This window comes from Vipera berus (assembly GCF_964194415.1).
Source record: "Vipera berus genome assembly, chromosome: 2".
NCBI lineage: Eukaryota > Metazoa > Chordata > Lepidosauria > Squamata > Viperidae > Vipera > Vipera berus.
The window spans coordinates 135,401,568-135,428,429 of NC_138203.1; the positions used below are offsets into that span (position 1 = coordinate 135,401,568).

The following is a 26,862-nucleotide window of genomic DNA, read 5'->3' on the forward strand; positions in this document are numbered from 1 at the left end:
GCATAAGCTAACTCACAAATATGACTTGCTGAGCAGCTCTGTGCATTTCTGGCCTTTCCACTCTGTTTTTGCAATTTGAAAAGTTCCAAGCCATTGCAGGTAAGCATGATGAGGATTTGCATGAAAGCAATGCAAGTCAATTACCAAATACCTTAAGCTGATGATTCAAAGGATACAAATAGAAATTGGGGAAACTATGAACCTCATTACAGGAGGATCTGGACAGACTTGAACATGGGCACTATCTAACAAAATGAAATTCAGTGGTGAAAAAAGTAAGGTTCTACATTTAGGCAAGAAAAATCAAATATACAGGTATAGTATAGGTGGTACCGTGCTCAATAGTAGCAACTGTGAGAGGGATCTCGGAATCCTAGTGGACAATCACTTTGATATGAGCCAGCAGTGTGCTGCAGCTGCCAAAAAAGCCAACACAGTGTTAGGCTGCATTAACAGAGGGATAGAAGCAAGATCACATGAAGTATTAATATTTTGCAAGGCCTTGGAAAGGCCAGACTTGGAATACTGCAAGATGTTGAGACTCTAAGAGTACAGAGCAACAAAGATGATTAGGGAACTGGAGGCTAAAACATATAAGGAACAGTTGCTGGGATTGGGTATGTCTAGTTTAATGAAGAGAAGGACGAGGGGGGACATGATAGCAGTCTTACAATATCTCAGGGGCTGCCACAAAGAAGAGGGAGTCAAGTTATTCTCCAAAGCACCTGAAGGCAGGACAAGAAGCAGTGGATGGAAACTAATCAAGGAGAAAAGCAACCTAGAACTAAGGAGAAACTTCCTGACAGTTAGAACAACTAACCAGTGGAACAACCTGCCTCCAGAAGTGGTGAATGCTCCAACACTGGAGGTTTTGAAGAAGAGACTGGACAGCCATTTGTCTGAAATGGTATAGGGTTTCCTGTTTGAGCAGGGAGTTGGACTAGATGACCTCCAAGGTCCCTTTCAAATTATTATTATTATTATTATTATTATTATTATTATTATTATTATTATTATTATTATTATTATTATTATTATTATTATTATTATTATTATTATAAAATGTGTAATTATCACAATATTGTATCCTAATATGCAACAGAGCAATACTTTGATTCAAAGGGTTTATTATTATTATGTTTTTATTATTATTATTTTATATAATAATAAAATATATGTTATTTTATTACTATTATCTACAAGTGATACCATTTTCACAGCTTTGTTGAACATTTAACTGTAATACCCTGGTTTTCATCACTCATTGTTAGGAATATCATGCAGCACTAAATAAACCTTTTAAACCTTATTTCCCATAGTGGGAAAGAATGTAATTGTTACGTCGTGGGCTCTGGTGAGCAGGAATGATGATACAAGACTGAGTACAGGAAAACTCATTCTTTTATTCTTGCTGGAACTGTACTGGGGCTTGGGCCACACCCAGCCACAATATATAGCCTAGCCCCTAGGTGGCAGCCAACAGGTTTGAACCCATGCTTGCCGCCTGGGGCTGACCAATTGCAGGAACGGAGACGGCCTGTCTGGGTTGCTGAAGAGCCATTAGCTCCTCCAGCAACGCACGTGGTGTAATACCACAAACCCAATATATAACACCCCTCCCTCCTAAGATCAGACTATAATACCCAACAAATAGTTTTAACAACAGTCAAGACTTATGAATCACTCCCAACAACCGTAATGAAATAATAACAAAAATAATAAATAATAATACTTATAGATTTGTGGTGGCTACAATGACATTAAACAACTTCTGCAGGCTTACCAATGCAGTAAGGACTACAATGAGATTAAACAACGTTTGAACGGCTTACCAATGCAGTAAGGACTACAATGAGATTAAACAACGTTTCATGAACATGCTTACAAAGCAGTACTGGCAGTTTCAAAATGCCCCAGTTTCTGTAGGTAGTGGCACAAGTTTCACAACACTATACATCACTTTATTTTACAATATAGTCTGTGAGATACGCAGGAGGCTTGTGTGGCCTAGAGGAACGCCTCGGAGTTACCCTCACTTTGTGGTCTACCAGCTTACCCAGTGGGCTGGGTAGACCCATGTCCCCTTGTGCTCCAGTGTCCAGGGGGATGGAAACGTTCTGGCTGACCTCACCAGGTTTGCCCACCCCAGAGTCAGTCTGTTCTGCAGGGTATGTTCTGTTCCAGCCTACTACCGGTCCTGCAGAAAAGGCAGGGACAACCCCTTTACAAAAAGGCAAGAGGCTGGAACTAAGCCTGCCAAATTTATTGACACAAAACAGAGCAAACAGAGCAAAACAAAAACACAAACCATGAAACAGGAGCTATTCAAACGGTTGCCTTCAGCAAACCAGCCCTCCCACACATTCCCCTTTTAAACAGTTCAAGGCATGGCTTCTCTCTGCTTCCTTCCGAGGTGCCCCATTGCCTTCCTCTGTTTACTCCTGATTGACTGCCTCCTGCATCGAGCGTCCTTGAACAGGGCCAGCTGTGGGTCATCTTCATCCACGCTGTCAAGCTCACACAGCTGGGTCTGCGTAGTAACCAGATGAGAGGAGCCTGGCTGAGGGCTCTGCAAAGCCTCAGGACTGTCCTCTGCAGGCTCTCCAACACCCCCTCTTCCTCCTCCTCTGAATCGTCTGACCCAACTGCCGAACCCACAGGCTGACCCTGAATCACAACAGGGTAGGCACAGCAGTTGCTGAGATTTGGCTGGCTCACCTGGTCAGGGGTTCCATGTTGCACTTCCGAGCTTCCTGGTTCTTCCTCAGACTCTACTTCTGCTGAGAAGGGGAAACCCTGGTGATTCCGGTGTGGGCTGGATTGGCTACCAGTTTGAGGACCTTGGGAGGGACTTATGCCACAGTCCTCACTTAGTGTCCGTTCTGGAAAACTTTTTCTGAGTTGGCCGATGTGTCTTCTGACCAGTCACCCTCCCTCCAATCCCACTTCATAAGATAGGGGTCCGGATGCCTTGGTTACTTGACCAGGAACCCATAAATTCCCTGGCCCATAGTTTCTGGCCCAAACCCAATTGCCCATGTGCAGCCCCCTCGGGGGTTTTGGTCGAGAGGCTTCTGATGCCACTCTCTCTGGATGCAACCTGTCCAGTTTAGTAATTAAACTCCTTCCCCAACATAGCTCAGCAGGACTTTTACATGTAGCAGTGCAGGGCGTAGAATGCTGGCAGAGCAAAAAATCTGCCAATCTGTGATGCCAGTCACCTGTGACAATACGCTTGAGTGCCTCCTTTGTTGTCCTCACCATGCATTCGGCTTGTCCATTCGAAGAAGGATGAAACGGTGCAGACATAGCATGTCTGATGAGGTTAGCTCTAAGAAAAGCCTGAAACTCAGCAGCAGTGAATTGGGCCCCATTATCAGAAACTAAAATGTCAGGCAACCCATGTGTTGCAAAGAGTTTTCTCAGCACCTGGATGGTCCTAGCAGTAGTCATGTTAGGAACTGGAATTACTTCCAGCCATTTTGAGTGGCTATCCACTACTATCAGGAAAAGCTGCCCCTGAAAAGGCCCAGCGTAGTCTATGTGAATCCTAGACCAGGTGGTATGTGTTTCCTCCCACCTGTGAACTGGGGCCTGAGGCATTTCAGGCCTAGATTGCTGGCATGTATAGCAACCATGAACTTGATCCTCTGCAGCCTTATCAAGGCCAGGCCACCAAAGGTAGCTTCTAGCTAAAGCTTTCATTCTGACAATGCCTGGATGGCCTTCATGTAAGGAGTGTAAGACTCTGTCCCTTAATGAAGTGGGAATTATGACTCTGTTGCCCCATAAAATGCAGCCCTTGTGTGCAGACAACTCATGTCTCCTGACAAAATAACTTTGAAATTCAGAACCTGGACTTTTTTCCAAACAGCCTGTGTATACCCATGACAACACTCTACTCAGAATTTTACCTGTAGCAGTTTCAGCAGCAATATCCCCTGCGTGGAGGGGAAACTCAGGTAAGTCCTGTATGGACAATATTCTAGCAGCAGGAGCTGGATCAGGATCCATTAGTGGCAGTGGTAGTCTGCTGAGGCCATCCACATGGCCCATTTCCTTCCCTGATTTATGAACTAACTTAAAATTGTATGCAGACAAAAAAATAGACCACCTCAACATTCTTGGATATAGTATGTGGTGGGGTTGTTTGTCTGTTGTGAACAATGCCAAAAGAGGTTTGTGGTCTGTGTAGACAGTGAAATCCCTGCCATATAAATAATCATGAAATTTCTTAACTCCAGCCACTATGGCCAAGGCTTCTTTATCAATCTGTGCATAGTTGCGCTCAGCAGAAGATAAGGTCCTAGAATAAAATGCAATAGGAACCTGTTTCCCATTTTTTTCTTTGTGGCTTAAGAATGCCCCCACCCCATAGGGAGATGCATCACATGCAAGAAATACAGGTTTAGACTCTATGTAATGAGTTACAGTAGACTTTTTTGATAGAAGAGCTTTCAAATCCTGGAAGCTTTTTTCGTGTAAGTTAGTCCATTTCCAAGGGGCTTTTTTATCAAGCAGTCTGTGGAGGGGCTCTGCTATTGCTGCCTTATGAGGTAGGAATGTGTGATAAAAATTTAGGAGGCCCAAAAATGCTTGCAGCTCTCCTTTTGATTTTGGCCTAGGGGCCATTTTGATGGCCTTCACTTTAGAATCAGCAGGGTGAATACCATTAGCATCGATGCAGAACCCCAAGAATTCCATTGATGAGACCCCAATACTACATTTGTTCTTCAATTTGAGGCCTGCATCGTGAAGCCTCTGCAAAACAGCCCTGAGCCTCCTGGCCAACAGTTCTGGGGATTCCCCGGCAATTAGAACATCATCAAAATAAGGGCAGACACCCTGAATACCCTTAAGTGTGCATTCCATAATTCCTTGCAAAATACCCGGTGCAACACTGACTCCAAACCGTAAGCATTTGACTTTGAATGCCCCTCTGTGAGTTATTATTGTTTGAGCCATGGCTGTGGCCTCATCAACCGGCAATTGCTGATATGCCTGCACTAAATCAAGTTTAGCAAAAATGGTTCCCCCTTGCAAGGAGGCTAAAATATGGTTGACTACAGGAACCGGGTAAAAATGTTGTTTGAGGGCCTTATTTAATGTGCATTTATAATCAGCACAAATGCGAACTTCCCCGTTGGACTTCAGTGGGGTGACAATAGGAGTTTCCCACTCCCCCCCCCATCAACAGGCTGTAACACACCCTGTTCTACAAGCTTATCGATTTCGGAATCAATTTTGTGCTTTAGGGCAAAGGAGACCCTGCGAGGCTTAATCCTAATTGGAACAACGTTAGGATCTAACTTAAAATAAATTGGTGGGCCAGTGTAAGTCCCCAGGGTTGACTCAAAAACATCTGCGTATTCTTCACAAACAGTCATGAGGTCTGCAGTTTGTGTCTGGTTAATGCCAGTAATCTGAATACCTAAAGCATACACGTCAAACACAAGGCCCGAAGGCTGGATGCGGCCCAACATGTGGTTCCATCCGGCCCAGGGACCTGCTCTGAAAAGAGTGAAGGACTGGCCTGCTGCACCTCAGCCCGGCCCAGGTTGACCGGGTGCTGATCTACAACCTAGTTGCATCCATCAAAGCCAGAATGCGCTCAGCGTTAAATCCACAGGGCAGCCTTGCCCTGCCCCCTACGTGCGTGCACAAGCAGAGTCCAGTGTCCCTGCTGGCTGTCTTGTCACGCATGCTGACTTCACCCAGGACACCGGCAATGGCCATCTGCTGTGCGCACACTCAGGCGGGGCAGAGGTGGTAAGGCAGCTCCTTGCTGATTCCAGTGGATCTTAGGCTGAGTGCATTCTGGCTTTGATGGACGCAACCAGGTTGTAGATCAGCGCCAACCCCCACCAGCACTTCCAGCCTTGCAGCCATGAGGCTTTCCTTTCACTGGGATAGACCCCACCACCACCATGCAGGATAACAAGACCGGCGGCAACATGGCAGTGCTGGCAATCTCTCCCTCTCCCATCACCCCTTCCTGAGCATTGAGGAAGGAAAGATGAGAAGGAGAGAAGGAAGGAAGGAAGGAAGTGTAGCAGAGAGGGGAATTGGAGGGGGGTGATCAGCGCTTGCTGGGAGGCTTTGCCAGAGCTCTGGGGATTCAGCAGAGAGATCAGGAGCTCCAGAGACCTCCATGGTGGCTGGGGGTGGGGCGGGACTCTTGGGAAGGGATTTTTAAAGGGGAAGAGGAGATTGACTGGGGGAAGAAGATTTTAGTTTCCCTTTTCCGGAGAGACAAGCCAGAAGGAGGGAGAGTGAGGTAGAAAGGCAAAAAGGTTTTTTATTCTCTCTCCAGTGAATAAACTTCCTACCTCGCTTGTTCCTGGCTTGTCTCTCAGCCCCCACCCACCCACATAGTATAGGAATGGCCAGCAGCAGCAGCATATTAGTGCTGGCAATCCCTCCCCCTCCCATCACTGTTTCCTGAGTGTGGGGGAAGGAAAGAGATGAGAAGGCAAAGGAAGGGAGGGAGGGAAAAAGGGAGGGAGAAATTGAGAGTGGGAGGGAAGAAGGAAGGAACAGAGGAAGGAAGGGAAGAAGGAAGGAACAGAGGAAGGAATGGAGGGTGGGACAGAGGAAGGAAAAAACAGAGGATGGAAGAGAGGGTGGGATGTCCCGGCACTCACCCTGGTCCCATCCTCCTCTGCCGGAGACCCTCAGATCTGCCCCAGTCCTACCCAGGAACCCCTGAAGCAAGTGATGTCGAGCTGGCCATGCCCACCCAGTAGGCCACACCCATCCTAGCCACACCTACCCAGTAGGCCACACCCATCCTAGCCACACACACACACACCCCGAGGGCAACCACAATGCTGATGTGGCCCTCAATGAAAATGAGTTTGACACCCCTGACCTAAAGCATCAAACCAATCAAGTCCAATAAGACTCGTTTTTTGGCCCCCTACTACTATTACATCCAGGTGCCCCAAAAACCCTTTAAATTTTACCAATAATGTGGCTTCACCCTTAACTTTAATGAGAGCATTCTGAAAATCCGTTAAAATGATATCTGAGGCTCTTAGTTTAGCCCAATTGTTACTGCGCCTACACACAAAGTTAAATGTGTCTTGCAAAATGATTGATACTGCCGAGCCGGAGTCCAACTCCATCTTACATGGAACTCCTTTTTTTTAATTTATTTTTTATTGAAAAGTTTTACAATACATTTTTAAATACAAAAAAGCCCCCCCTCCTCCCCCTCCCCTCTCCCCAACCCCTCCCTACCCTACCCTCCCCCCTCCCCGACTTCCCAGAGCTGAATACAGGGTATAAAAATACAAACAAACATAATCTAAAATATGCTAACAACAATAAAACATTAAGTTCAATCGCACTTTAACTCTCCATCGTCAAATTATTAATAAAATAACTATTAACCAATTATACATCATATAGATCCACTACTTATTCAAATGCTAAATGAAACTTTTTAGTCCCATATTTATTCTGAATATATTCAATCCATCTCCTCCATTCCACAATGTATCTCTGTTGCGATTGGTCTTTCAAATACGCTGAAATCTTTGCCATTTCCGCCAAGTTAGAAACTTTTAAAGTCCATTCTTCTATAGTCGGCAGTTCTTCCTTCTTCCAATATTGAGCTACTAAAAGTCTCGCTGCCGTAATTAAATTCAACATCAACTTAACATCTATAACAGTAGTATCTGTAATAATACCCAATAAAAACAATTGTGGAGAAAACTTTATCCTTCTCTTAAGGATATCTTTTGCATATTCCACCAAATTTTAATCCAAAAAGCTTTAACCTTTTTACAAGTCCACCATATATGAAAATACGTTGCATCCTCACAACCACACCTCCAACATTTGGGCTGGCAATTTGGATACATACTTGCTAATTTTTTAGGATCTAAGTGCCACCTATAAAACATTTTATAAAAATTCTCTCTTAAATTTTGGGCTTGTGTAAATTTTACATTTCTAACCCAGATCTTTTCCCAAGTATCCATTGTTATAACTTCTTGAAAATTCTGAGCCCACTTTATCATACAGTCTTTAACAAGTTCCATTTCTGAATCAATTTCTATCAATGCATTATATATCCTTTTTATATGTGCTTGACCTTGATCTCTAATTTGTTTTACCAAATTTTCATCAGTCATCGAAAAACCAACTTTCTGGTCCTCTTTCCATCTAGCCTGTAATTGCCCATACTGAAACCAAGTTTGTACAATTTTTTCTTTTTTTAAAATTTTATATGACTTTAGTTTCCATACATTCCTCTCTAAACTTAAAATTTCCTTATATGTAGTCACATCATGTTTAAATCCCACATTTATATTTTCTATTGCATGTTTAGGTATTGCCCAAATGCGTATCTTGTAATTTAACTTATGTCTATGCTTTTTCCAAACCCGCAACAGAGCATACCTTAAAATATGTATCTTAAACACATTATCCACCTTCTTATCATACAATAAATATGCATGCCAACCAAATAACAAATCATGACCCTCAAGATTTAATAATCTCCCTTGTGTTAAATTAAACCAGTCACTTATCGATGACAAAGCAGCAGCCTCATAATATAATTTAAAATTAGGCATTTTAAGACCGCCTCTTTCACGCGTATCTTGCATTATCTTAAACTTAACTCGTGGCTTTTTCCCTGCCCAAACAAATTTATTAATTCCTTTTTGCCATTCCTCCAAATTTAAATCCTTTTTAAGTATAGGTATCATTAAGAAAACCAAGATCATGGCATCTGGCCCTCTCAATTCCTGGCAAATAGATGGGGAAGAAATGGAGGTAGTGACAGATTTTATTTTCCTGGCCTCCAAGATCACTGCAGATGGGGACTGTAGCCAAGAAATTAAAAGACGCTTGCTCCTGGGGAGGAAAGCCATGGCAAATCTAGACAGCACACTAAAAAGCAGAGACATCACCCTGTCAACAAAAGTGCGTATAGTCAAGGCTATGGTCTTCCCAGTTGCAATGTATGGCAGTGAAAGTTGGACCATAAGAAAGGCTGAGTGCCAAAGAATTGAGGCCTTTGAACTATGGTGCTGGAGAAGACTCCTGTGAGTCCCTTGGACTGCAAGGCGATCAAACCGGTCAGTCCTAGAGGAGATCAATCCTGACTGCTCTTTAGAAGGCCAGATCCTGAAGCTAAAACTCAAATACTTTGGCCACCTAATGAGAAGGAAGGACTCACTGGAGAAGAGCCTAATGCTGGGAAAGATCGAGGGCAATAGAAGAAGGGGACGACAGAGAATGAGGTGGCTGGATGGAGTCACTGAAGCAGTAGGCGTGAGCTTAAATGGACTCCAGAAGATGGTAGTGGACAGAAAGGCCTGGAGGAATGTTGTCCATAGGGTCGCGATGGGTTGGACACGACTTCGCAGCTAACAACAACAACAAATCATTTGAAATAAAAATAAACATTTTGGCAAAACATTCATTTTCACTGCTGCAATTCTTCCCAATAAAGATAATTGTATTTTTTTCCAACTATCTAATTCTTTTTGTATTTTCCCCATAACATTTCATAATTATTTTTATATAACTTCACATTTGAGGCTGACAAATATATCCCCAAATATTTAATCTTTTTAACTATTTCAAATCCCGTTAGCTCTTCTAAAACAGCCTTTTGTGATACTGTCATATTTTTAGACAATATTTTAGTCTTTTGTATGTTGATCTTAAATCCAGAAACTTTCCCATATAGCATTATTATCTCCATCAGTTCTACAACTGAATAATCCGGCTGAGTTACTGTAACAACCAGATCATCTGCTAACACCCTCAATCTATAATCCTGATCTCTTATTTGAATTCCCCTAATTTTTCCCGAGTCACGTATTTTAATCAGTAATATTTCCAATGTTAAAACAAATAATAGAGGTGACAACGGGCACCCCTGCCTTGTGCCCTTTTCAATATTACATAGTTCAGTCAAACTATTATTGACTATTATACGCGCTGTTTGCTTTTGATATATTGCCCTAATTGGTTGTAGAAATTTGTCCCCAAATTCCATTTTCTCTAGTACTTTGATCAAAAATTGCCAATCCAATTGATCAAAGGCTTTTTCAGCATCCAAAAAGATCAAAGCTGCGGGGATCTGATTGTTTCTTTCCAAAAATTCCAATAAATCTACAATATGTCTCACGTTATTCTTCATTTGTCTACCACTTATAAATCCAGTTTGATCACCATGAATCACTTGTTGTAATACCCTCATTAATCTATTAGCTAAAATTTTTGCAAATATCTTGTAATCAGTATTCAAAAGTGATATTGGCCTATAATTTTTAGCTTGAGTAGCATCCTGATCTTCCTTCGGAATCAATGAAATAAAAGCAGTCTTCCAAGATGGAGGTACCCCTCCTCCCATTTGAATTGTCTTAAACAATTCCCTTAAAGGTTTCACCATTTCTAACTGTAAATTTTTATAATGCACGGCAGTCAAACCGTCAGTACCCGGGGCTTACCCACTTTTAATTGTTTGATTGCTAAAAGAATTTCTTCATCAGTTATCAATTGATTCATCCCTTCTTTTTGTTCTTGCGTAAGGAATCTTAGCTTTTATCAAATAGTCATCTATATCTACATCTCTAATCTTATCTCTAGCATACAACTTAGAATAAAAATCAGCAAAAGTCTTTTTAATAAGACTCTGCTGGTACACTACTTTACCCTTATACTCTATTCTATCTATATTAGAAGCCCTTTGTTTCTTCCTTAACAAATAAGCTAGCCATCTACCTGGTTTATTAGCATTACAAAAAGTATTATGTCTAGCATACCGTAAATTAGTTGCCACTTGATCTGCTATTAACTTATCAAACTGACCCCTTAATAAAGTAATTACCTCTTTAATCTTCCCATCAGATGGATTCAGAATTAAAGCCTTTTCTTTTTCCTTAATTTCATCCTCTAATTCTTTCCTCCTAAATTCCAATTTACGTCTATGTTTATTGTTCAAATATATTAATACACCTCTCATATAAGCTTTACTTGCATCCCAAACCATCTCAATAGAAGTACCTTTATGCATGTTAATTTTAAAAAAATTCCTTCATCTGTTTTTTACATTCTTCCACATTTTCCTAGTATCTAAACAAATTTTCATTTAAACGCCAAGACCGTCTATCTCTATCATCTTTTTCTATCTCTAACCATACTGGGCTATGATCAGATATAGTTCTTGGACAAATCTTGATCTTCTTAATCCTAGAAAAAAAATCATTAGTAATTAAGACAAAATCAATCCTAGAAAAAGATTGATGCCTATCAGAAAAAAAAAGTAAAGTCTTTTTCTTGCAAATTCCTTTCTCTCCAAACATCTCTCAGTTCCAGGTCATCCTTCATTTCAAAAAAAGATTTAGGCAGTTTAGCATGACTTGGGATGCTTTTAAAAAGACCTCCCTTGTCCATTTGTACATTCAAAACACCATTCCAATCTCCCATAAAAATACAAGATTTATAATCCCACTGGATGATCTTGCTATGTAATAAACTGTAAAAATCTCCTTGTTGTTGATTAGGAGCATATAATCCAACCAAAAGCGTTTTCTTACCTTCTATTAATAGTATCTTATCTTCCATATCTTCCTTGTTTATCTGCTTCAATTAAAGTCACTGTCAAAGTATTCTTAACATAAATAACCACTCCATTTTTCTTATCAGTCGCAGAAGCAATAAACTGTGTACCCAACCTCGAGTTTAACAAATACTTTTGATCCGTAGCTCTAATATGTGTTTCTTGTAGACAAATAACATCGTTCTTAAATTGCTTTAAATATTGAAATACTTTCTTTCTCTTATGTGGTGAATTTAGACCATTAACATTCCAGGTTAGAAGCTTTGTCGCCATCTTTTGCGACCTGAAGCTTTTGGAGCGCCTCTTCCAAAATCACCTGCACTCTCTTTGGTTGCGCTCCTCCCACTGCTTCACTGTAAGTAAGTTTTTGAGGCGCCGTCATAACTCCCTGCTGTTCTTGCTCTTGTCTCATTCGTCTAGCAGCAGCACGTGTCATTCTTTGGTCTCTAACCTCCTCCGATGATACTGAAATTTGATCCACTCCTGCAACTTTCTGGGATTCTCCATCTTTCAACTGCATAACTCCTTCAGCACCTTGTGCATTCTTACTTTGTGATTGACGGTCTCCCTCACCATTCTTCTTTTTAGATTCCAAAAGTGGTATAGGGACTGCCTTTAAAACATTGGCGTAGAAGTCACATGCCTGTAACACTGTAAGAAGACGATGTTTCATGCCTGCATGCATCACCACCATACCCACTGGAATCTCCCATCTGAACTGGATATCCCATCTTCTTAATTCTTCTGCCAAAAAAGCAAACTCCTTTCTTCTTCTTAAATTTTTTGGAGGGATCTCTTTTAAAATCAAAACTTCTTGCTCTGCAATTGCAAATTTACTATTATAAAAAGCTTGAATAACCTCGTTTCTAATTGCTCTCTTTGTAAAATAAACCACCACATCTCTAGGTAATTTCCTTTGTCTTGCAATCCATGAATTAACACGGAATATTTTGTCTATATCCACCATAATATCTTCTGCTGAACGCCCCAAAACGCCTTCCAGGGCTTCTGAAACTACTTTTTTCAAATTTTCCTTAGAATCCTCTTTTAAGCCCCTAATTCTCACAGCAAACTCCATCTCATGGTACTGCACCATGGTTAAATCGTCATCAATCTTATCCATCACAGTTTCAGCATCCATCATTTTAGCATCTAATCTGATATTATTTTGACTAAGTTCTTCCACTCTCTCGTCCAGACGTTCAATGCAAACGGCCATGCCTTGAAATGCAAGTAAGATGTCTGCCCTCATTTCTGTAAGCTTCTCATCCTTAAGTTCAACTAATTGTTGGGATTGCTTTTTCATAGCCTCTTGCAAAACATCCTGCAAATCTTTTACTGTCAAAGCTGGTGCAGGTGCAGGTGCAGGGGGAGGGGGCATTAAAGCCTGTAACGAGGATTGCTGCACCGGGGAAGCCCCCACGCTTCTAGGAACTTTAGATGATTTGGCAGCCATTTTCACCCACTCAATTCTGTTGCGCACTTTCACTTTTTAAAAATCTCCACGAAATCCACTGAGTTAAAGATTATATACTTGCTCTGACATGATTCTCCTGTACAGCTCTGCCTGCATCCAAGTAATCCAAAGTTCACTCTCACTGGCAGGGATGGTTGCTGCATCCTGCTCTGCTCCAAAGCCCTGGAGCAGAGGTGTCCCGAGGTCCGGAGCAAACTCAGACTTCGGGGGGGCTCAATCCTTCAACCACCAGAGTTTCAACTCTGGCGGTCTGGGAGAGCTCTATCCCTGCCTGGGCGCTCACCCCCTCCTCTTCTCCCGAGGAGCGGGCTTCCAAGCCACCAAAACAGCTGATTGGCGCTGTTTTCGGCGGTTCTACGGAACGACGGGGCTGACAGCCTAAATGGCTGCCGGCAATGGAGCCTTGCCACCCGGACGTCCTTACATGGAACTCCTTGTAGCTCTACCAAGAGTTTAAGTTTAGGCTTGAGGGGGCGATGAGCCCCGGTGTGGCAAATACTTCTCCAGCTTCTGAAGAACCCCACACTAACTGGACCCTGGGCCCCAGTACCTCTCCTAGTCGGTTCCTCCGACTGGTTTTTGGGTGGCCTGTCTCTCTGGTGGGCTCTGCAAACCACCACGATGTGGCCGGTCCTTCCGCAAGCTCTACACATGGCCAAGCAAAATCTGCAACTGGCGTGAAGATGGTTGCCTCCGCACCCCTTACTTCTAGGTAAGAGAACTGCCTTGTAATCGTTCTCTCATTGGTGGTTGCCATGGTTTTGCGCATTTGGTTGCCTTTGGAGCTTGTTGATTTCAGGTTCTTCATCTTCTGATGATTCTCCAATGCAATTGGCGACCTCAAGATGGATGGAATCTTCAACCTTTGAAGGGTTGGTGGGCTGCACTGTCTACACTGCACCCCCGGCAGCTTCGTTGGCCATGACCTCATCCTGTGCCTCGGAGAATGTGAGATTGGGTCTAGCAAACAGTCTCTGCTGGAGGGTTCTGTCTCAAAGGCCACAGAGGAGCCGGTCTCTTAGTCGTTCTTCTAAGATCAAGAACTTGCAAAGGCATGTGGCCTGCCTTAGGCCCGCGATAAACTCTGAAGCTGTCTCTCCGGGTAGCTGCACTCTTTGGTCGAATTTAAAATGCCACGCCATCTCCGACATCTTGGGCTGGAAGTGCCCGGTCAGCTTCTTCTTAAGGTCTGCATATGATACTGCTTCGATGGGTGTCCATGCGAAAAGATTCTCTGCTAGGTCGAAAGTTGCTGGTCCACACATGCACAGCAACATGGTGGCCTTTAGGCCTTCCTCTGCAATTTGATTTGCTCATAGATAGTTCTCTACTTGCGAGAAGTAAGACGGCCATTCTTCTGGATGCTTCACATCAAACTCTCTAAGTTTGCCGACCTTCGGCATCTTCCTTAGATTCCTGTGTTCCTGGATCCTGCTTCTTAGGCTCAGGGAATGCATCCACTGAGCACGCGGCCGCTAGTGTGGCTTTACTAGCCGGCCTAGAGGGGGGGGCGGAAATGCCTCTTCCATCCAGCATGTACTGCCGACCCCTCGTTGACTTCAACCCTTTTAAACGGCGAAGCAGGATCACACCCTCGTCACCACTGTTAAGTCGTGGGCTCTGGTGAGCAGGAATGATGACACAAGACTGAGTACAGGAAAACTCATTCTTTTATTCTTGCTGGAACTGTACTGGGGCTTGGGCCGCACCCAGCCACATTATATAGCCTAGCCCCTAGGTGGCAGCCAATAAGTTTGAACCCATGCTTGCCACCTGGGGCTGACCAATTGCAGGACCGGAGACGGCCTGTCTGGGTTGCTGAAGAGCCGTTAGCTCCTCCAGCAACGCATGTGGTGTAATACCACAAGCCCAATACATAACAGTAATTACACTAAATTATTTTTAAAACAATCTAAAAGGACTAAACCTGATGCAAATATTGGAATTTGGGAATGGAAGATAAGGATCCTTGTTCATTTCCTCACCAATGAGTTAGACCATCCAGCTTTTACTGAGGTGATGCAAAGCCTGTCTGCATTACTGTATCTTGGCACAATGATGCCTGGATGATTCTAGAAGAAGGTATAAGTACCCTGATAGAAAATATTTTTTTTTATTTATATCACAGTAACTTGCAGATTCTCTATCCATCAGAAATTATTTTAAAGTTTAGTAAAGAGAGAGAGAGAGAAAGAGAGAGACTTGTGCCAAATTTTACAACTATCTTTGCAATGGTTGTTAAGCGAATCACATGTTTGTTAAGTGAATACAGCTCCCCACCTTGACTTTGCTTATTGTAAGCCAGCTGAGAAGGTTGCCAGTGACAATCCCATGATGCTGGCATGCTGCAACTGTCATAAATACAAACCGATTGCCAAGCATTTGAATTTTGATTACTTAACTGGGGGGAATGCTGTGACGGTTGTAAGATGGAGGACCTATTGTAAGTCACATATTTACTTCAAATGGTCACTAAATGAATGTTTGCAAGTCGAGGTCACCCTGTAATACATTTTTTAAAAAGAAATACAAATTACACTTTGAAACAGTAAAACTGAAGCTTTTCAACAATGGTTCCAGTGGGTTGTTTTTTTTTCCCTGTAGAGCAGGGGTCTTCAAACTTGGCCCTTTTATAACTTGTAGACTTCAACTCCCAGAATTCCTCAGCCAGGCATGGGTGTCAAACTTGATCGCGTCATGTGATGTATTGCAACGTTTTTTGCCTTTGCAGAGCCGGGGTGGGTGTGGCCTGCACATGACACATCTAGCCCACGGGCCACCAGTTTTACACCCCTGCTCTAAAGTAATAGAGGAACAGAGGATGAAAAAAAAAACCCAATCTTTTTCTCAGAGCAATAAAGGGAGCCAATAGAGACTATCTGCATACCTCTTGTGAAAAACGATCCAGCTGGAATATCTCTGGTGTCTGATGCAAGTACTGTGTAGAACTCTGAATAAGTACCCAGGGTTTCCTCATCCCTTTCCAGTTTTGTTTTTTTTAATGTAGTTTAGAGAATATACAAGTTCATGTGTCTACTTGTCTCTTCTGAAAAACAATTAAGTTGGGGAGTCTGCTGTCTAATGAGCAGAGGCTTCAAAGTACCCCAATTTTTTCCCCATTCTTTTTCGTGTTCCAAGTTTCAGTAATCTCTTACAAAGATTGCAGAGAATGCATGATCTAGATTTATCCTCAAGTGCTTTCTTCCACCGTTTTTTCTTTCTCTCTCCAGTGCAACAGAATAGCATTGCAACTTTCCATTGCAAATCAAATTGGGAAAATCACAGGTACTTTCTGGATCTTGGGTATTCAGATCAATCTTTATAAGGCTCTTTATCTGAATTTACAGCAGTGATAGGAAGAAGTTCATTTTATTAAAGGAAATTATTCTATACAACCAGTAACCTAACTTTTGGTCTCTTGATTGGTGCCATAGCTATTCCACCTCAACTTCTTCTTTAGTTGAAATATTCACATTTGTGATTGGCTTTGATCAATACAGAGCACGCATTGTAGTATTGAATGATGGCACCTCTTTTAGGTTCTTAATGTATAAAAGGCACTTATTGAAATGTACAGTGTGTGCGTGCATTGATTGTTCAGCCCTAAATTCCACCCCAAATGCCTTTTCATTTCAACTTTTGAATTGACTTCTGCCTAAGGGACCAAGGAATAGCTGGGAGGGATAAACGTTTGTACAAATCACACAAGAATTAAGGTGCACTCGACTCCTTCACTTCCAAGGTGACAGCACCCCCTTGCTACAGCATAAGTTTTTCTTGCAGTTGAGGTTTCCTTTTAAATAATCCTCATATACAATCAGAGATACTTAGATGTGCCTCCAGTGTGAATGACTCAAATTACTGGCAGCACATAGCGACAGGAATTCTTGGAAACGAAGCAAAAGACTGCTCAGAATGCTATGAGGAAAGCAATCAGCACTTCGATTCAGGTTCTGTCAAGCTTCTCAATAGACCGAGGAGGGCGAAAAAAATCAGTAACAATTCATATCATCACCCAAATCCTGGAAAGACTTCAAAATGATGGGACAATGCAGATGCCCTGCAGCCATTCAAGTTTGGATAGGCTTGCATCTCACAGGTATTATGCAAATTCTAATTCTTCTGGGATGGATCTGCCCATTACTAGTCTTACTACACTGCTCTCTTCTCTGTATGTAAATGCAATAAAATTGCATATGTCAGCTACTGGGGTAGCACCAAGTGGCTTCTTTAAGGCTTCCTGGTGGTTTTGGATCCAGATAAGACTCATTTAGCCTCACAGGGCCTTCAAACATCTTTGGGGTCAAGAAGCCATGATGTGTGATCCATTTGCACAGTCAAAAATAAGCATCTAGCCTCAACAGATTTCAGATTTTTAATTGATCAGTTACCAGAATATTCAAAAGAAAACTTCTTGTGCACACAATTTTTCCTAAAAGCAATGGTTCTCTTAAGGCCACAATTCATTATGGGAAAGGAGAACAAAAAATTACCTCTCACTGTCAAAATTTGCTATTCATGACTTCCTTTTAATTTTATAGTCTTTGATTCTGGAGTAATTCCACAGAGACTATTTCAGAATAAATGATTTAACATTTTTAAGGTGCATGTACCTGCATGTATGACCAGAGAGAGACAAAGGATGATATATAAAAACTAGGAATCAGCTCTGGGAATATTCCTTTAATTATTATAGAAATAAAACAGGCGTTGTCTTGCCAAAAGTAAATGTATTAATAATAAATACTACATTTATTTAATAGACAGTTGCCCCCTAAACATTTGTGGATAATGGTGTTGGAGGGGGTTGATTCAATATCAGGTTTTTTCATTCAAATTATTGTTTTTTCATTCAAATTATTATCTAAGGATTTTTTTCTAATAAAATGTACTTCTTCATTTAAATAAAAAGCCAACTGCATGAGCCAAAATGGGAAAATGTTGACGTTAGTGGCCTAATCAATTTTTTAAGTTACGCTTCTTTTTTTAAAAAAAACCCTTCACATTTAAACCAAATTAATATGTAAGGATGGTGCAGCAGAATCTTTTTCTCCTCCTTTTCACAGGAGTGGAAGATCACAGATAAAAGTGCAGAATTTCATAGCCGGTAGACATAATCTTGTCCATCTGTACTTGCTCAGCATTGCAATTAGAGCTTCCCGGAGAGTTAGTGGTGTAGCTTCTGCTTAAGTACTTTCCACAAAGGAGAATTCTTAATTCCCCAAAGCAGCCAAACCCATAGCCCAATAGCAATCGTCTTTTGGAAAATCTCAAAACATTCGGCTAAATCGTAACAGATATGTGTACCATTTGTAGCTTTTATGGAATATTTTAATCTGCAGCATATGCAGACCACAAGCTGATCTAAAGGCTTTTCTTACCCTAAATTGCAGCATTCCCAAAGAAAAGTAACTTCGGGACTTGCTTGTTCTACTGGGTTCAGAAGATCTTTATCATGGAGCTCAGGCACCTAGGGCCACCAACAAAGGATACACATGAAGTATTGTGCAAAGGTCATTAGCGATGTGCCTAAAGTATCTCTGCTATTAGAGGAGCAGATGCAGGCTTTAAGACTGTAGTCCTGAAAAAGCACATAGGGGGGTAATGCCACCCACCCCCAAAAATCCCTATAAAATGAAATGCAATCTAGTAAATGGGGCTTCAAGGAATAAAGAACTGAGCTGCGACCTGCTTAACTATGAAATTCCTTACTATTGACCACCCTCAGTGTCAAAACATACGCACTGTATGCAGATTGTCTGTGGTCCAATCCATTGAATGTGCACAACAAAGACTTTAGCTCCAGGGACCTGGTGCAGCTCACAAAGGACCCACATATGGATGCAAGTAAAGTTAATTTACTGTAGGCTGTCTGGTCCACCTCACAAGTTTGCTCACAACTCCCAACACACTAAAGACCCTAGACAGCTCCTGACAGATTGAAAAAAATATATATACATATATGACATATTTTTGTAATGATCAGAATTAGAGCTGCTTTCCTTACATCTGACTAAGACAATTGAGTAGCCAGAGTGAAAATATACAGACTTGTGATTATTATTATGCTCTCCTTTTATTTGCTTTTTTGCTAATGAAACAGTTGCCTAAACATTAAAAAAGGGAAAAATGTTGATCCCTTCAAGATCTTTCTCTCTCACCCACAAGCTCTTACACCAGTAGTGAAGTGTTGTGTTGACTGGAGTAGGCGTGTCACAGAAGACAAGTTGCTGCAAGGCACATCAAGCATTTGAGTATCCAATTGTCTCAAATTCTGTGCCCGGTTCTTTCCCAAACAGATAAAAGGGGAGGTTTCCTGCTCCTTTATATCAGAGAGGTTCTGCCTTCTTCTTTCTCTGCTTTCTCTGCAGTGCTGCTTATCATCCAAAACTTTCTTCATCTTCTCTCTCCAAGCAAACCAACATGAGTCGTGTTTCCTATCGAGCATCTTCTGGAGGAGCTAGCAGAGGCTTTACCTCCGGCTCTGCAATTGTTGGTGGTGGTGGTGGGAGAACTGGTTTCAGCTCCTACTCTGTCTCTCGAGTTGGAGGAGCAAGAGGTGGAGGGGGTAGCAGCTATGGACTTGGTGGATTTGGCAGCCGAAGCCTGCACAACATGGGAGGAAGCAAACGAATTGCCTATAGTACCATTTCTGGAGGTCTAAGATCTGGTTATGGTGGAGGATATGGCATGGGTGGAGGAGCTGGTTTTGGTTATGGTATGGGTGCAGGTGGAGCTGGCTATGGCATGGGTGGAGGCCCTGGGGGTTTTCTGGTAGGTGGACCAGGTTTTGTAAGAGGTGGTCCAGTTTGCCCCCCTGGTGGCATCCAAGAAGTGACCATCAACCAGCACCTCTTGCAACCTCTCAACCTTGAGATTGACCCAGAGATTCAGCGAGTGCGTTCTCAAGAACGAGAACAGATCAAGACACTCAACAACAAATTTGCCTCCTTTATTGACAAGGTAAGAGGGGGTGATTTTACTTGACCTTTGGGACCTCTAAATTTGAAGCAATCCTTCTTAAACTTAAGTCACCAATCCAATGGCTGTTTATCAGTTATCTTTAGGTGTTCTCTTATAAGGTCACATCTGATATAAGCAAATGAGCAAACAACAGACAATTATTTCTAATATTGTCCAAAGTCATTGCAACCATTATATTGTTCAGTTAACTTTTTTATTCTGAGGATGAATGGTCATGTAAAATAACTGAATGGTTCTAGCCCAAGATCTGCTGCAAAAGTAAGGCCCCAGTTATAGACAGTTTAAACATCTTAGTTTCAGTAATGCCATTCTTAAATATTACAGTTGTAAGAATAAAGCAGTTATTTCCTCTGTTTTTCTGGATTTGTGTACTTAGTTTGTATCCTTTATAGAGTCCACAAATATTAACCCTGACTGAGGCCAATTTATAAAAAAAAATTCTTTTAAAAATAGGTGATACAGATATGGTAAGCACTGAGGCCAAGAAAGGATGCTTCATATATTCACTGCAGATAACACAAGTAATTCATAACCCAATTATAATACCGTTATTAATCCAGATTGGCATTGTTTAGGAGAGGAGCATGACAACATGTAACATCCTATCATTGCTTTGGGTGTTGCAATCTCTTTGACATGTTGGGGGCTCTCCGCACACTATAGAGTGTGTGTGATTTCACTGAAGCTGGAGACTAGGTTATGGAGAATGAAAATATAATTGCTAAATGATCATTTTGAAAAGTATATATTTTTCGTGTCACTTGGAACAGCAGCTCCGTTTCCTGCTAGCTTTCACAGTCCCCTCTTTGGCCCCCATTTTTTTTTCTTTCTCTTTTTCAGCCTCCATTGCTATTCTTTGTCTCTCCTGAGTTGCTGTCTTCGATTTGTTCTCTTCTTTGATTTGTTCTGTACATGGTTGACACCATCTAGAGATGCAGAACTTTGCAGGGCTACATAAGAGACGTAATGGTTTTCTGCTCCAAGGTGCTTCCAACCTACCTAGCGAGAAGGGACAAGAGAGAGAATAAGCGGGTGGAGAGGGGAGGAGAAGCCATTCGGGTTTTGTTTTAACTGGAGCAAGGGCCAAAATGTCAACCAAAAGACTTTCAGAAACAAATGGAGGGTGTATCCATTCATCTGTTTTCTGGAGGAGTTCTCCCCACTGAAGTATTACTTTCCTTACATGCCTCATTTTCATCTCCTTGTCTGTTCCGTCTTGCAGGTCCGATTCTTGGAGCAGCAAAACAAAGTCCTTGAGACCAAATGGGAGCTCTTACAACGGCAGGGGACTCAAGTTCAGCAACGCAACCTTGAGCCTCTTTTTGAGAACTATGTTGCCAACCTCCGGAAAAGGCTTGACTATCTAGTAAATGAACGGGGAAGACTGGACATGGAACTGAGGAATATGCAAGACATGGTGGAGGACTTCAAGAACAAGTAAGTAGCTTCCAATTCTATTCCATTCTGTCTAACATATTGAAAGGGTTGAAACTGGCCAGGTGGGGACCAGAGCTGCTTAGACTAGACCAGGGGTCAGCAACCTGAAACAGTAAAAGAGCCACTCAGAACCAGTTCCCTCACAAAAGGAAAAACTGGGAGCCACAAAAAAATGTGTGCGCATGCGCATACATGTGCGCATGCGCAGAACAGGGTTTGACTGAAGAGTGGAGCCAAGGCGAGATATGCACCTACCCTGCATATTTGAATTGATTGGTTGAACATTTTTAGTACCACTTTTTTTTTTTTGGACTGCACATGGCAGAGGACTAGGAGCCGCAGGAGACAGCTGAAAGAGCCGCATGCGGCTCCGGAGCCGCGGGTTGCAGACCTGTGGACTAGACTGAACCGTTATGTAATCGCTGAGCAGAATCTCCATTTCTCAAGGCCTGGGAAACAATGGCCAAAAGTCCATTGACTCAAAAAAGCAGGACTAAAACAACAGGTCTAAAGCAGACTTTGGTTTCTATGTTCTGTCTGATTTCTAGGTAAAGCAGTTTATGTAGCATATTTGCAAAGTTTCCACTGAAAGCAAAATTCCTGATTGTCTGGAGGTCCAAGACTTATTGCAGTATCTGGTGTGAAGTTTTAGCTTACGTGTACATAAAAGATTGATATTTCTTGCTGAATATACAGCCCCATCCCATACAATTCATTCCAAAAGACCTTACCGCCAGATACAGTAAATGCAAAGAAAATTGCTTAGATCTGATACTAATTATCTGACTGCATAGAATAATAAGTATTCTTTGTTCACCTCAAACCATCCAATGAGCAGTATGAACTTATTCTACTGGGAAGAATCCTATGCATTTGCACTGTATTCCTATCATAAAACCTGGAGTTTGGGTTTAAGATGTATGGCATCTTTTTTTTAATAAAATAATGAACTGAAATGAAATCAGATAGCCAGATGGCAAACAACGCTCATCCTTTCCTTTTCTAAAAGATTTGAGAATTTTGTTTCACCTGCCTGATTTGAACCAAATACATGTTCCAAGGCAGGTGCTTTCCCAATCCACATTATTAACATATTTATTCAGATTGATAAATCCTTACATGGAGCTGTAAATCTTATCCATGAACTTCACGCCTAACCAAATTATTTATGTTCTTAAAAATCTAGGAAAGCTTTGAAGGACTAAATTTTGGCTGTGAACATTAGTGAACATTAAGTCAGAATGAGGTCAAAAAACACTAACTACTTCACAAGGATGCATTAGTGTTCTAAATAGCTAACAGAAGTAGAAAAATGACAAAATAGATTCTGCTCAGTAGTTTGCAATCCTATACCAAATCTTAATTTCTCCATACACCCACTTAATCACCCAGCCTTCTTTTCTCTGTAGTTCAAATTAATTTAGCTTTGGAAACCCACATGCTCAAAGGCAAAACAGATTAGGGCTATGGTCTGGCACCAAACAGTTCAGAATTAATTTACTAATTGCAAAACCCTCCCATCCTTCTTTTTGTTCATTCCAGCCCCACCTTTCCCCCTGCATAGTTTGATTTGACCTTATCTTATTAGGTTTCACAAAGGGATGCCTGCAATGTGCACGCTTATCTTGCCAAATCCTCACAAAAGAATTGCAAATTGAAGTATGCACCGCTATGAATTAGATTCTTCATTTAGACTTTTGCATAATTGTTGTATGTCTTTATAACAGTCTTTTTTATGGCCTTTAAGGTCATTCTACAAACTATGTGCCAACTAGCTAACTGGGGTGAATATTCAGCGAGGAAATTCAGCCTATCTGATGAGAATGTTGAATATGACGTATTTCCCCTCCAAACGTGTGGGTTTTAAATTCATGTAAGCTGTTCTTTTTTGAAATTAAGTCAAATTAAGTCAATTAAGTGTGACATATATATATATATATATATATATATATATATATATATATATATATATATATATATATATATATATATATATATATATATATATATATATATATATATATATATATATATATATATATATATATATTAAAGGTAAAGGTTCCCACACACATGCGTGCTAGTCGTTTCCAACTCTAGGGGCCGGTGCTCATCTCCGTTTCAAAGCCGAAGAGCCAGCGTTTGTCCGAGGACGTCTCCGTGGTCATGTGGCCGGCATGACTAGACGCCAAAGGCGCACGGAACGCTGTTACCTTCCCACCGTAGTGGTCCCTATTCTTCTACTTGCATTTTTACGTGCTTTCGAACTGCTAGGTTGGCAGAAGCTGGGACGAGTAACAGGCGCACACTCTGTTATGCGGCATTCGGGATTTGACCCGCCAAACTGCCGATCACCCAAATATGTGAACCTATATGAAGTACACTATCAGAAAAGCATTCGCAACATATTGCTTCAAACCACCAAAATTACTGAGCCAAGCCATAAGCATCAAAACTGGGGCAAGCAATTGAATGCTTAAGGGCAAACTACACTACCACTGTGTCTCAATATTAGAGTAGCCATAGTAAATATGATTCTATCTATAAAATGCTTGGAATTGTAGTGTACGTCAGAGGTCCCCAAGCCCCGGTCCATGGACCAATACCAGGCCACGCCATGCCAGCAACCAGTCCACACAAACAAGCAAAGCCCCATCCGCAGGATGCAGGCAGCACACAAAACCATGCACCCTCTGGTCTGTGGAAAAACCCCTTTCTAAAGAATCGGTCCCTGGTGCTCAAAAGGTTGGGGACCTCTGGTGTAGGTTACATATTGATATTTTGCCAAATCTGTCCACCAAACTACATTTTAGGGTTCCCATTGGAAGAAGGAATGTTAAAACAATTAAAAGCTGCAGTGAAGACTTGACCTTTAAATGTGGTATTCAATTTCAAGTCAAAGATGGTGTTTTAAAATTGCCCTTGTGTTTTAAAACTACATCGAAATTAAAGACTGTGCCAAATTAATGGGTCAGTGATGTGCTTTTTGAAGTGATGTGCTTCTCTCACTAACTATGATGGGAAAAATATATATATATGAAATTCTTTGTGCTAGCCTATGAAAATTATGCTTCTGAAAACTATATCACACATGAAGCAGCTGGATGAATTCCAAGGATTGATATTCCCAGAAGAAAATGGGTTCCCTTTCAAGGGAATAATTCAGTTGCCAGTTGCTATAGACTATGAAGATTTCTAGAATCCACTTATAAGATGTGAATTTAGCTGTCTCATATATAATCTGTCTGAAGTAATGCTCAGTTCTCATATTGCAACCTATGCATATTGCTAATATAATTCATTCATCTTGTCTAATAGATACGAAGATGAAATTAACAAACGAACAAGTGCAGAAAATGAATTCGTAGTGCTCAAGAAGGTAATTGATTTGTCTGCAGTATTGGTTTCTCAATGAGAAAGAATGTTTTAATGTGTAAAACTGAGCAAGTTTGCTTTCTGCTGAAAATGTAGCAGACTTTTCTTATATTTTGTGCAGGATGTGGATGGTGCCTACATGAACAAGATTGAACTTGGTAGCAAATCAGACTCACTGAATGATGAAATTGAGTTCTTGAAAGCACTGTTTGAATTGGTAAGTTTCCTTAATGATCAAATATTCTAAATCTAAAGTTAAAATGAGCTCTAGGTCTATATTCAGTCAGAGCACTAGAGAATTTAGTTCTTAATGTAAACCTAAGCTTAAACCTAAGAAAAAGCCTAAGTAAATCTAAATCTAAATCTAAATCTAGATCTAAATCATCTACATCTGGCTAAAGACAGAATCTTTCCAAGATCTATTAATTGGAAGCATTTGGAATTGAATGTAGCATTTTATATGCGTAAGGCATGAACTATGGTACCGGCAGAGATCATGGGCTATATTATCTATCATCCCTTTAATTAATTCTCTTATATTTCTATTTGCCATTAAGTGGGCTATAAATATTTGAAAGAAGAATTTAAAAAATGCTATTTAAAACAAAAAAAACCATGTTATTTTTATTAACAGAAATACCTGCTCCCTTTCTGTACCAATAAACAATATTTTTAAAAATATTTTTATTCCTGCCTTATTCTTTTTATAAGAAACTCAAGGTGGCGTGCATACCTAATAACCCTTCTTCTCCTATTTTCCTCACAACATTCCTGTGAAGTGGGTTGAGCTGTGAGAGAGTGAAAGACCCAAAGTCATCCAGCCGTTTTTGATGCCTAAAATGGGATTAGAACACTTGGTTTCTAGCTTAATATCTTAACCACTAGACCAAACTGAATGTATTAAAAATTTTTACTTTTTAAATTCTCCAATTTGAAATCTCTCATTATGGACTTTTCTACCCCTGACCACCTCAACTTACCCAGTGAAAATAGTTATTTATTAGCACATCAACTTAATGCAGCAGAAAGATATCAGTATAAAAAAGCAAAATCTTGTCCTTAAGAAAAAAAATAAGGAGGGGGAAACTATATAGTACTATTTTTTAGCAATGCTAAAAGAATGAGGAATTGGAATCCCTAAGATGATTATAGCAGACTGATTTGTCAAAGCTTGTTGTGTATGTTTCATAACGTTCCTCTGCAGGAAATATTAGATCATTTTTTTCCTTTGGAGAGGATATATTTCCGAAGGTATCTTCCCTTCACCAGTTTCCACCTGCATGGTTATGTGTTTGAAGAGCTGACTAAATGTTTAGGCAAGCAGAGACTTAACGACATCAATTATCACATTTTTTTGCAATATAGACTCAATTTCCTCCAGCTATTACTGGATCAAGACAGAAGTATATTTAAATAAGTAACCTCCACACTGCAGGGCGGTCTAGTCTGGACTTGATGCTAGCAAGCTATGGAAAAAAATCCACCCACTTCCTTGGCAGCTTTTCCAAGTGAAATTAATCACTTTGATTTGGAAACATTTATGAGTTATGGAACATATTTTGCCTGAGCTTGGATTCCAGTTATTGTGAATAACACCTTCTTTCACTAAAATTCCTAACTCTGACAAAAGGCATTAGTAAGAAAACGAAAGGGCTGCTACCAATTGGAATATAAATTGAAACGCTTCAAACAGAATTGAATTAGGATTTCTGAAATTTCTCTAGCACTGTTAGATACTAATCCATTTTTCTATAACTGCTTCAGTATGGCCAAACTACCTTTGCCCGGGTGTCCAGGTGACCCAGTTTTTGTTTTAATTTTTTTTGCAGGAACTATCTCAACTACAGCAGCAAATATCAGATACCTCTGTCGTAGTGTCCATGGACAACAACAGAAGCCTGGATTTGAACAGCATAATTGCTGAGGTCAAGGCGCAGTATGAAGATATTGCCAATAGAAGCCGGACTGAGGCCGAATCATGGTATCAAAGCAAGGTGAGAAG

At 41.0% G+C, this 26,862-nt stretch overlaps 1 protein-coding gene across 1 annotated transcript in view; it reads left to right on the plus strand.

Annotated features, from left to right (window-relative positions):
* The first annotated feature begins 19,433 nt into the window (after positions 1-19,433).
* Positions 19,434-26,862, plus strand: part of LOC308662141 (keratin, type II cytoskeletal 6A-like) — a 15,759-nt gene continuing 8,330 nt past the window's right edge. Inside the window, exons 1-5 of the mRNA XM_081317632.1 lie at positions 19,434-20,027; positions 21,271-21,485; positions 24,804-24,864; positions 24,982-25,077; positions 26,690-26,854. Of these exons, the coding sequence (XP_081173758.1) occupies positions 19,488-20,027; positions 21,271-21,485; positions 24,804-24,864; positions 24,982-25,077; positions 26,690-26,854 (1,077 nt within the window). The 5' untranslated portion in view covers positions 19,434-19,487. The remainder of the gene's footprint in view (positions 20,028-21,270; positions 21,486-24,803; positions 24,865-24,981; positions 25,078-26,689; positions 26,855-26,862) is intronic.